The sequence below is a fragment of the Heterocephalus glaber genome, unplaced genomic scaffold (assembly GCF_053883595.1).
Source record: "Heterocephalus glaber isolate CG9 unplaced genomic scaffold, H.glaber_assembly_v1.0 deba00001547, whole genome shotgun sequence".
Classification (NCBI taxonomy): Eukaryota; Metazoa; Chordata; class Mammalia; order Rodentia; family Bathyergidae; genus Heterocephalus; species Heterocephalus glaber.
The window spans coordinates 5,231,059-5,243,862 of record NW_028258340.1 but is presented as its reverse complement, the minus strand read 5'-3'; the positions used below and the strand labels follow the sequence as shown (position 1 = coordinate 5,243,862).

The window sequence follows — 12,804 nt, the reverse complement described above, 5'->3', positions numbered from 1 at the left end:
CTTCATTAGGTTGATTCCTAGGTATTTCAGTTTTTTGGATGCTATTGTGAAAGGAATTATTTACTCTATTTCTCTCTCAGTGAGTCTGTCATTTGTGTAGAGGAAAGCTATTGATTTTTGTGTGTTGACCTTGTAACCATGTACTTGACTGAATTTGGTTATTAAGTCTAGAAGACTTTTGGTGGAGTTCTTGGGGTCTTCTATATAAAATATCATGTCATCTGCAAATAATGACAATTTGACTTCTTCATTTCCTATCTTCATTGTTTTTATTTCTTTCTCTTGTCTAATTGCCGTGGCTAATGTTTCCAGGACTATATTGAACAAGAGTGGTGATAGTGGACATCCTTGTCTTGTTCCTGATTTTAGTGTGAAGGATTTCAGTTTTTGACCATTTAGGATGATATTAGCTGTTGGTTTTTCATAGATGGCTGCTATCAGTTTGAGGTAGAGACCATCTATTCCAATTTTTTGTAGGGTTTTTATCATAAATGCATGTTGGATTTTGTCAAATGCTTTTTCTGCCTCTATGGAGATAATCATATGGTTTTTGTCCTTGGCTCTATTGATATAGTGTATTACATTGATTGATTTTCGTATATTGAACTGTCCCTGCATCCCTGGGATGAATCCCACTTGATCAGGTTGTATGATCTTCTTGATGATCATCTGCATTCTGTTTGCCATTATCTTATTAAGGATTTTTGCATCTATGTTCATTACACTAATGACTCTCAAAAGCACTCCCCATCTCCCATACCTTTTCTCTCTGTAGTCTACTTTACTTCATAGTATATAATATTTCCATAATATTTTATAACACAACACTTACTTCTTTATGCATTTGTCTATCTTCCTACTAGAAGGTAAATTTTATGAGGACTTGCTTATATTCACTTCTGTATCATAATACCTAGGACAGTGCTTGTCACCTAGTAGGTGCAAAATATTGTTTATTAGCTGAATGGATGAAGGAATAAGTTTAGCTAAGTTTATAGTACTTGTGAAGGTATAAAAATAAGTAATTGGTTAGTACTTACCATATAATGCTAAGTAAAATTGGTAGTGGTGGACATTACTACCACTACCTCATTTCTTTTTCTTTTTTTTTTCCCGGTACTGAGCATCAAACTCAGGACCTTGCACTTGCAAGGCAAGCACAGTGCCACTGAGCTAAATCCCCACACCCCATTTCTGACTTTAATGCTACTATGATATCACCATTAAGCACAGTATCAAACTAGCTACTTCAAAAGTTCTGGAAGCCTTCCCAAATCACAGGCAAGCTGGCTTAAGTGCCTTCATAGCACTATTTGCGTGCCATTATTATAGTGTGAAGCAACAGTGAACTTGATAATGTGCTTATTTTACTGAACAACCCTGAGAAATCCTGTGTACATCTCAAAGCAGTACTTTTGCAAAGAATACCCTTTGGAAAATACTGAATTTGAGAAATCAGGACCAAGGAGTAATGATTTTTTCCTCTGATGAGTAATGTGAATGTGCTTAAAGAAGTAAGCCAAAGCAAAAGTGAGGTAGAACATGCAGTGATGAATGTTGAAGCTAGGTTCCATTGTGACAGGATACCTGAGATTTCAAGGATCATTTCCTTGAAAGCTTCATCACAGATGTTACTAACTCCGAAAATGTGCTATGTAGGTAAAATCATTTCCTATACCATTTCTCTGGGAATAGTAACCATTCTGGGATATTGGAAGCACTGCAAAATCTGTGGGAACACAGCTTTCCCAAGTAGTGGCTTTACCAAGCTGTAGCCTGGTTTGAGGTTGCCATAGCAACACCACTGCTGGCTGGTTACAACCTTTCCAGGGTCTCCTCATCTAATAGCTAGGAAGAACATGCTTGAACTCTCAAATGAGATGTGCTTTTAGCAGACTTGCTTTGTTGTTGCTGTTGTTGTTAGCCTCTCTAATAAATCCATTAATCTATTTTATTTTGGTCCCTATAAAACCCAAATGATTGAAGAACCATGAGGAAAAGAATTCTGTTGTTTTAAACTCATCATCGCTGTTTAAAATACTGCAACATGATTAAAATTTTTCTTGTGCCATGACCCACTATTTTCCTATTTTTAGTTTTTGAAAGTGATCAGATTGTTTTATTCCGTAACACATAGATCTTAACAGATTCCTTGTGAGTGTAGTTTGTCTGGGCTTTCTATGCTCATTGCTCTCATAGAAAACTACAGAACACTTGGAGGAGGGAGGCTGTACTTGTTTCTTCCTAGTGAGCTCTGTGTGCTGTAGTTTGGGAGAGGAAGAGCTTTGGGTATAAGGAATGGTAGATTTTGCCAGTGCCCTCTTAGACTTCTTCCTTCAAAAACATTGGTGGGAAAATTAGAGCCTTTTGACAATAGAACACTTTAGAGTATGGTCCAACAGGCCCCTTTCAATGGTGGCCTCTCAGCAACTAATATGGTAAATATTTGCTCATTTAATAGACAATCATGTTGTAGCCTAAAATCACTGCAGTAGTTTGAAATCCACTGTGTGTGTGTGTGTGTCGATAAAAAGGTGAACATTTAGTATTTTTAAAAAACATTATAGTAAATGACACATTGCCAGAACAATGGGATAAATATATTTGAAGCAAGGGGGAGTATTTTGAAGGGGATCAATGGCAATGTGTCTTTTACTGTAATACATTTTAAAATTCAAACATTCATCCTATCTTTCGATCACCCCCTGTAAACTGTGGAAATCCAAATGCCACAAATAGGTGCTTCTTTATGCTATTGGTTGTTAATAATTTACAGGTATTCATTTATCAGTTTCCTTATGGTGGGCCTGGTTCTCTGAATTCCTTGTGGCCATTAAATGAAAATGAAAGAATCAAGGAAGTATAATGCACAATGCTCTTAGTTTTGGCTTAGCAATCTGTAGTACTTTGGAATATGATAAAATAAGAGGTTTAAGATAAGATTTTCTCCTTTCATAATAAATATGAATATAAAAAATTGACAATAAAATCTATTTTTGTAGTCACATTTTATATGGTGACTTGCTTTCAGACTTACGAACCTTTTAGAAATCAAATAATAACATTCTGTTGAGGCTGCACATGAAAAAGGAACCTTTCTACATTGTTGGTGGGAATGTAAACTAGTACAACCACTATAAAAATCAGTATGGAGATTTCTCAAAAAACTAAAAATAGAAATTCCATCTGACCTAGCTGTTCTCCTTCTAGGTATCTTCTTGAAATAGTTGAAGACATATTACAGTGATCCATGCATACAATGCTTATAGCAGCACAATTCATAAAAGCTAAATCTTGGAAGCAGCGTATATGGCTGAAATAAATGGATACAGAAAATGTGGTATTTGTATACCATGGAGCACTACTGGGTCATAAAGGATAAATTCAAGTCATTTGTAGGAAAATGGATGCACTTTTAGACTATAATGTTAAGGGAAATAAATCAGACACACGAGCTTAAATATCACATGATTTCTCTTATGAGAAACTCAAATTGTAAATAAAGAACAAAATAAAGGAGAGATAATAGGAAGGAAGTACAGAAATATCTTTCTCAAATGGGAAGGGGATCAAGAGATAGAGGGAAGGGAGGGAAAGGCAATTAAAAAAGGAATTAAGGGCCGGGGATTTAGCCCAGTGGTTCCGTCGCTAGTTTGATCCCCGGTACCAAAATAAAAGGAATTAAAATGTACATGCACCAACTCCCCACAAGGAATGTAAACGTTATGTACTACATACATGTACTAATTAAAAATAAATGGTAAAAAAGAACCTTTTCTAGTAATTTTTTCCTATTTATCAAAAAGGCTAAGTAAATACTTTAAAAGATTGTGCAAGAGCCCTTAATCTAATTTGTGGAGTTGACAATCAAGGTATAATTTTTTTCTACAAGTGATTGTTGAATTTTATGGTGATGAAGGGAAGATAGAATGTATAATGATATAAAAAATAAATACAGTATGGAGATACCTCAAAGAACTAGGACTGGAAGTCCCATTTGACCCAGCTATTCCCCTGCTGGGAATCTTCCCCAAAGAATTAAAAGAATCATACCACAGTGGTATATGTGCACCCATGTTCATAGCAGCTCAGTTTGTAATAGCTAAAACTTGGAAACAGCCCAAATCCCCATCAACTGGAGACTAGATCAAGAAAATGTGGGTTTTGGTGGGTTTTTTTGATAAAATGGAGTACTTCTCAGCCATCAAAAATGAGATATTAGGGACATTTATTGCTAAATGTATGCACATTGAGGCAATACTCTTAAGTGAAATAAACAGGATGCACATGTGTAAATACTGAATACTTTCTCTAGTGTGAGAAACTGAAAGTTTAAATAAGGACTAAAAGGTATAAGAGATAATTTGAAATAGGAAGAAAAAGGGCAAAGCGGAAGGGGAAGTGGGAGGGGTAGGGGAAAGGAAAGAAGGGAATGGAATTAATATGAGAAAATGAAAAAATGAAAAGTCTTTGTAAATAGGGAGGGATGGAGAGGTTGAAAGGAGGGCAGGGGAAGTGGGAAAAAATAAGAACCAAGAGAGTATGTAAAGGTGCATGTCTCCAATGATGAATGTCATTATATTGTACACCTAAAATACACCAATAAAAGGGTATACAAAAAAAACCACCCACACACACAAAAATAAATAAATACAGACAATAATTAAAGAGGCATCATCTTTAGTTTTTCCCATTCAGGTCAACAGCCACAGTTAGAAAAGTTTAACTGGATGTGGTGGAGCACACTATACCATCACTTTGGGAGGCTGAGGTAGGAATATTGCAAGTTCAAGTCCTGTCTAGGCACTTTAATGAGACCCTGTCTCAAAAACAAAAAATAAAAAAAGGGCTGGAGATGTAGCTTAGTGTGAAGGTGTTGGATTCAATCTCTGGGACCAAAAAAAGAAAAACTTTTCTGTACTGCAAGTGTTTGCCTGTGCTTTATTTATGACCTACTGACCATTAAAAATTACTATTGTATATTTTTAACCTATCAATTATCAGTGTCTTTTTCACAATAAATATGCAAATTGAAACATTAGCACCCATTTATTTAACATCTTAGAAGAAATATACTTTGCATATACAGTCATCTTTCAGTGTCTGAGCAGCATTGGTTCCAGGACCCCTGTGGATAACAAAATTTGAGGCTGTTCAAGGTTTTTATATAACATCTGTAGCAGGTAGCATTTGCATAAAGCCTACGCAATCTTCCTATATACCTTAGATCATCTGTACATTACTTATAATGCCAAATACAATGTAAATGCTATGTAAATAATAGCTGTTATAGTATACTGTTTAGGGAATAATGACAAGAAAAAGTCTGTACGTATTTCAGTACAAAGACAACTTTTAAAAGTATTTTCAACTTATAAGTGCCTAAATCTGAGGATGCAGAGCCCACAGATATGGAGGGCTGATTCTAGTGAATTTCCTAAATAAATTAAATCTTTTCCCTTCAAATTCTGAGACTTTTTAAATACCATTTTCTGAAACCTTTTAAAAATATTTTAAACATATTCCTTATTCCTTAAACTAAAAGTTCAAACTCTCCTTGCTGAGATAGGGTTAATCATTTTCCTATAATGTATAAACAACCACTTTTGTCAGAATTTAAATTTTATTTGATTCTATCTTTAATTATCAAGCTACAAAAAGGCCTTTGTCACTGGTCTGGTGTGGTGATTGTACAGATTCAAGTAAGCCCTACTCCCCTTTCTTCCTTCAGTCTCCTGAGTAGTTTTATTATTAGCCCTGAACCCCACTCACCTAACCTGTTGGAGCTGCATGCTAGATTAGATTTTATGAAGGCTCTAAATGAGGGTGTGAGGAGTCAGACTTGCATGTGTTCCTAATGGCCACTTTGTTTTCTCATCTGGAATATAGGAATAATGAAATCTACTCCAAGGAATGGGTATGACAGGCATGGAAGAAGCCAACTGAAATGGGCCTCTGTGCTGCCACTGTGAGATGCCTTTGTGGCCACAGTTGCTGCAGGTCCTACTGATACATGCTAGATTCTTTTATTTATCATTTTTCAAAATGATATATTGATTTCTTAGTACTTTCCAAAGGTGAATAAAGAGAATTTGTGTGTGTGTATGTGTGTGTGTGTGTGTGTGTGTGGTATTGTTATGAACTCATGGATTTAAGCCATTGCAGTTATCTTTATTTGATGATCAAATTTTTCCATCTCTGGCCAGTGAGAGTTTATATACAGTAGGTAGGCCCTTGAGTCTTTTTGATAGAATTCTATTAATCTCTGAGAGCCTCCTTGTTTTCTGGTATGATTCAATGTTCCATCCTCATCTTATACATTTTCTGCCTCAAATATGAAAGAGATCAAAAGCCATGGTTCACCAGAGTAGAAATTCAAAGTTTAGAAATCATGATCTGGGTGTTTAGAATGCTCATTGCTACTAGGTAGATTCTTCTAAGCCTTTTCATTGAACAGGGCAAAGAAATATTTTTTGAGATAAGACTATATCCAGAGATCATACCAATAATTCCAACTCATATTTAGGACTACAGAGTTTTTATATAATCTTTCTTATATTTGTATACCTTTATCCCCATGCCAAAAGTTCTGCTTTTCAATGACACGAGCCTGATTACTCAATTGCTTTATCCCATACTACATATGTAATAACTTCAGGATAACAGCACTAGTACTAGCACCAACTAAAAGATTGTTTTAAAAATATGTTTGCATTTCTTGTTGTCTTTAGGATATATACCATTAAAAGTGAACTATCAAATTTCAGGGTTTTAAAATCATTCTGAATAGTTTTTTTCTTCAACCACTTGTATATATATCTAGATATCATTTGTTTCATATTACTAATCATATCCTTGTGCTATTTTCATTCACACTAATATTCTAATTAGCATTCTACCTTGGTTTAATATTTCTTTCTGTAGTCTGCTTTATTTTATTTATTTATTTATTTATTTTTTTGGTACCGGGGATTGAACTCGGGTCCTTGCACTTGCGCAGCAGGCTGCGAAACCACTGAGCTAAATCCCCGGCCCGAGTCTGCTTTATTTTTTAATAATGAGAAATATAAAAATAGTTACTAAGATAACATTTGAAGTAAAAAAAGTATAGATTTAAAAATAGATGTATACACGCATATATTTCTATACTCTGGAAGCTGAGAGATCCTAGAAACAATAACATTCCAGTAGCAATGAGCCCACATAGTGCTAGGTCTTGGTTTCTAATATCATTCCCTAATAAAAGGGACCAAGGCTTTTTGGGGAAATGGTTGGTTCGAAGGCTGGGCCAGAGGAAGAAAAGATGAGCCTAGAGCATTTTATAGTAATCAGATAGTAAAGAAGTGCTCAAACACTCACATATATATGCATGCACACACCCACACACAGTGGTGGGGGGATGTGAAGGGGAACAGGAACTAACTGAAATAGCTACCAATAATCATAGCTAGAATAATTTGACCAACAAAATAAATAACATAGTATTGTCCTTATGTCAGAAATGATAAAATATATCTATGAGTACACACTGATATGAATAATAAATAAATGGGGATAATAAACAAATCTACAGTGCAGAATTCCAATTAATATAGATACTCTACCCTCAGAAAAGTAGAACAAAACTTCTTACACCTTAGATGTAGGCTATGCATAACCTTCCTTCCAATAAGTACAGTATGGAAAGAGGAGTGAAAGAGTAACTTTATAGTGGAGAAACCTGACAAACACCTCCTCACCTAAGGGATCAGATCAAGATCAGTGATCAGTCATGTTGTGTGTGATGACCTACACACATTTTATGAATAGACCTGGTTAAATATCGGATGTCTGTACTTAGATATTAATAATTCTTTTCTTGTGATTTCCTACAGGGTTGGCTGCTGCCAAATTATTGTCTGAACATGATCTTAGTGTTTTGGTTTTAGAAGCCAGGGACAGAGTTGGAGGAAGAACATACACTGTGAGGGTAAGTGATTTTACTATTTATATACAATATCTGACTCAAAGCTACAGTTAGGGCCCCTGGAAGTCACAGCACTGGATATTTTAAGCATCCAAGCAGTTAAGCCATTTGTTCTCCATAACCCTAACATATACCATCAAGTAAATGATCATTCTCTTCAACAAGCACTCACTGAAGAGAGGCAGCCTCTGATCATCAGTTGCTTACATTCTAATGAAAACAACAAATGAGAGTAAAAACCTTCAATATGGTGTCATTATTTCTGAAGTAGAGACCTAAGTCAAATGTATATATGGCTTGAGGGTTATGCCTGGGCTATATTGGAAGTGACTGTATACCCCCAGCACACACACACACACACACACACACACACACACACATGCACATGTATATGCATACACATTTGTTGTGGATTCCTTGTTCTTATCCAACAGTACATGGCTTGAAAGAAATGTGGCCACAGGAATCAGGAGCATATGTTTATGCAATTTTCCTTTGTCCTCTTTGCTCAGGTCAGGTATCACTAGATATGAGAAGGAAGTGAATTCTTGCTACATCATTGCTTTGTTATACTTGGGTTTATATCACAGTTCTGGAAAAATGCATGCTAATTATCCTTTACTACTAATGTGTTTGCAGGTGAATCTCTGGGAGGATGAAAGTACACAGGAAGAGCATGTAGGGTGGGAAGGAAATAGAACCAAAGATGAAAGTTTGGGAAGCCTGCAGATGAAAGGGAGACAGAGGCAGAAGGAGCCAGAGAGAAGCCATAGAGGGAGAAAAGGAGGACCAAAGTAAAGTAGTGTTATGCCAGTCAGTGGAGGAAAGAGGAAGGGTCAAATGGCACAGGACAAAGGCAGAAAAGACACCCCTGTGTTCAGTAGTTAGGAAGTCACTAACGAGACCCTTTGATAGAGCATGCAGAAAGAACGACAAAGGCTGAGAATTGGAAATAAAAATCTAGACAGTTGAAGTGGCTGGAAGGAGAAAACAGCTATATAAGATGTTTTGGTTAGAACAGTAACAGAATAGCCTAGGCAATGATAATAACAATGGCATAGGCCATTTACTCATTAGAAAATTTCACAGAAAAAGTCTGGTGGTAGATAGTCCAGGCTGGTGCAGAGCTTCATCTTTGTCCTCAAAGTTTCAGGCTCTTGCTATCTTGCTGTGCTATTCTTTGCATGTTATCTTATTGCCTTCTGTTAATAAGATGAATGCTGTTATTCTGAGCATCCAGTCTTCATTCAAGGCAGGAAGAATGAAGGAGCAGCATCAACCTCATTTGTGAAAAAGATTTCGTTTACCAGAAGACTGGCAGATATTTGCTTTTCTCCCATTGGGCAGATTTGAGTCACATACTACCCTAAACTGGAAGGGAATCTGGGAAAGCAAGTATTTAACGTTTCCAGGCTGCAGAGTAGAAGCAGGCATGGGAAAGAGAATCTGATATTGCAATAGCCAACTAACAACACCTAGTATAGTGTACTAGCTCTTTCAGTCATACCATGGCAGGCACACTTTCTATCATTTGCATTCTACCTTGTCATATATATGAGGTCTTAAGCCTATTTCCACTTTTCTCAGCTCTAAGAGTATTCTACAGCCGTGCTACTCAATTATAATCTATGCACCTACAGCTTTAGAAACACCTGGGAACTTGATAGAAATGCAGAATGTAGACACTGTCCCAGACTGGCGGAATTTGAATTTCCAGTTTAACAAGATCCTCAAGGGGAAAACACAGAAATGTTACTTTGTGATGTATGCATATCTGCTTGCTTTAATTTAATGTCAATTCAGATTAAATTTATTCAGGTAATTTCTGTGTGCTTTCTTGGATGTATTCTGCAATTGGTCTGGGAGTGAGGAGACTGGTATTTTAACCCCTGTACTGGCCTGACACACTGTCTTGGGTAAGTGCTACTAGCACTTCACATCCCAGTTCTCATTTGAGTAGTAAGATACAGTTCAAATGCCCTCCAAGAAACTCTCTCCATTCAAATTCCAATTGAAGGCATTGTGTGGTGTTACACCAAGAAGGGTTGCATGGTCCACTTATATGCCTTTAGTAGGTTTGATTCTTATGTCATTTTCTGAAAATTTTTAGAAATACTTATCCCTTCATTTTGGACATAGTTATTAAGTTGTCCCTTAGCCCTATTCTTCTTATCTCTAAAACCTTTTGCTCATTGAATGGGAGCATCAGTCATGTTGCAGATTTCCAGTTAATAACAAGTTTTTTTGTGTAAGGGAAATTAGAATTCCATCATGCTTATCCTAATCTATGTTATTGGCTTAGGCTACTTAGCCATGCCGCATCGTTTATACATGTCAGCACTAGACAGGAACGATTACCGGTTAGTGTATATTCAGCATGATATTAAACACTCCTTAGGTATATGAGAAAAGGATCTTAGAAATGAGCACTTAGCATTTATATTTCAAATGAGTAGAAGGAGAAAAAGAAGGCTTTAAGAAGAAACAAAAATAACATTAGTAAGAAGCTACATTAGTCAGCTTACCCATTGCTGGAACAGAACACCTTGACACCCACAACTTCAGGAGGTCAGCTTTATTTTGGCTCATGTTATGAGAGGGTCTATTCCATGATAGGCTGTCTCCCAGGCAGGAAAAGCATGGTGGAAAGGCCTGGCGTAGGAAAGGTACTCAACCCATGGCAGTGAGCCAGGAAGCAGAAGGCAAGGGGAAAGAGCTGGGGACAGGAATACACCCTTCCAGGTCACACCCCCAGTGACCCATCTCTTCCAACCAGGCCCCACCTCCTAACAGTACATTCAGCTATGAACTTATCAATGGATTAGGGAATCCACTGATACGTGTAGTACCCCCATAATCCAATCACCTTCCAAAAGCCCCACCTCTGAACACGTGAGACTGGGGTGGGGGTACATTTTAGACTTAAACTGTAACAGAAGTGTAACCAAATATTGTTAGAGGTGCTTCTAGAAGCATAATTAATTAGAATAACTTTTGGAGGAGATGCCACAAAAGCTATTCTGGATCTCTAAGTACCAAAATGTCAAATTTGGTATTGTCACCTGACAGCTGTTCAGATGGATCTTTCATTAGTTCACAACTCCCCGATTTTTCCTAATGTGATCTATCCATAATGCTTCAGATTCAAATTAATAAGTAAAAATGTCCACAGGACCACCACAAAGTTGGTATATTTGTTTCCTAATATAGTTGCATGTCTGTGGACTTTTTGAAAACTGAGTAATGAGATCTAAATAAAGGACCTAAAGAATGAGAAACAGCATAGCAGTCTTAAACTTCTAGTATCTTCACACTGAATCTAAGGCACCTCATTTAGAATATTTCTGCTTTGAAAAGAAACAATCTGTATAATCCTTCACTGTTTTTACTGCAACCTCATGAGTGTCATTTTTCTAAATACATCACGCTTGGAAACTCTCTCAAGAGTCCTCTTGGTGTCTTTGTTAGAAAGCCTAGAAATTTATCAGAGAACTGGCTCCAGTTTTGCTCTCAATCTTAAAATGGATGTTGGAAATTACAGGATGTTTGGAGGGTAATATTGATGATTAATAAAAGAGAGCATTAGGATTATGATGGACAGATTAAAGAAATCAAAGAAACACTTCATTTCTGCTATTATGGAAGAACAGAAACCCTGAATAACTATCCCCATTGAAATAAGTAAACTGCTGATTAAATAGACTATACTGAACTGAGAGAGAAGTTAGAAATTTGTAGATCTTCTAGATGTTTAAAAGACATCTTAAACTCAACCATCTCAAACTAAACTTTTGATCTTCCTCACTGACTCCACTGCTCCAGCAGCCTTCCCCAAAGTAGAGGATGGCAACTCCTAAAACATTTGGGATCATGCTCAGCACAAGGCCCATGTTCTTTCTGTCAGGAAATTCTGTTGGCTTTGTCTTCAAAACATACTCAGAATTCTGTACTTCTCACCGCTTCTACCGCTACCTTCTGTTGGGATCCACTGTCATCCATAGGCCAAATTAGTTCAATATTCTCATGATTTCCCTATTTTCGTACTTGATCCCTATAATCTATTCTTATTTCAGCAGCAGCAGCAATAGCAAAAGTGAGCCTTTCAAATCTAAGTCAGACTTTAAAACTTACCTGCTCAATACCTTCCAAAGGCTCCCCTTCTCACTCACAGTAAAAGCCAGTGTCCTTACAATGCCCCATCAGATTTTACCTGACCTGTCCCCCTGTCACTCATGGCCTCTCTAACCTCATCGCCAATTCTATTTTCCTTGCTCACTTTGTTCTAACTACATTGGCCTCATTGCTATTTCTTGGGCATGTCAGGTACACTTCTGCCTTATTCTTTGTATGGGCTCTTCCTTCTGCCAGGAGTTCTCATTTTCCAGAGTGGATAAATTGTACTGAAATACAGAGATTACACAAATTGCACTGTGTGTGCATTTACACATACACACACACACACACACACACACCCACCCCATATCTTCAAAGCATCAGAGAACCTGAAAGCTGACAAGGTAGTGAAGAATCATTGAGCCAGTATCCAGAAAGGATTGACCTATCTTTCCTTGGGCGGTAGGAGGTTGCTGACCATTGAAGAAGCTGCCGAGAGCTGAGCAGCATTCTTAATAGTCTTGGAATGCTAGGCTGATAGAAGGTCAAATCCATAGCCTGGCAAAGTGTGTGTATGCAGGAGATTTTGGTCAACTCCCTGATTTGGGTTGGGCTGCATTTTAGGATTAACAGTGAACTGCAAGAGGGCTCAGTCACATGTGCATTTTAGCCCAGCTTCAAATTATCTCAGTCACTGTAAAGGAATAAATTTACCAGTAGTATCG

The 12,804-nt window shown here is 37.1% G+C and overlaps 1 protein-coding gene across 1 annotated transcript in view; it reads left to right on the top strand.

The window, feature by feature from the left end:
* Nucleotides 1-12,804, top strand: part of Maoa (monoamine oxidase A) — a 76,745-nt gene that overhangs the window by 13,191 nt on the left and 50,750 nt on the right. Inside the window, exon 2 of the mRNA XM_021262560.2 lies at nucleotides 7,875-7,969. Coding sequence (XP_021118219.1) covers nucleotides 7,875-7,969 — 95 coding nt within the window. The remainder of the gene's footprint in view (nucleotides 1-7,874; nucleotides 7,970-12,804) is intronic.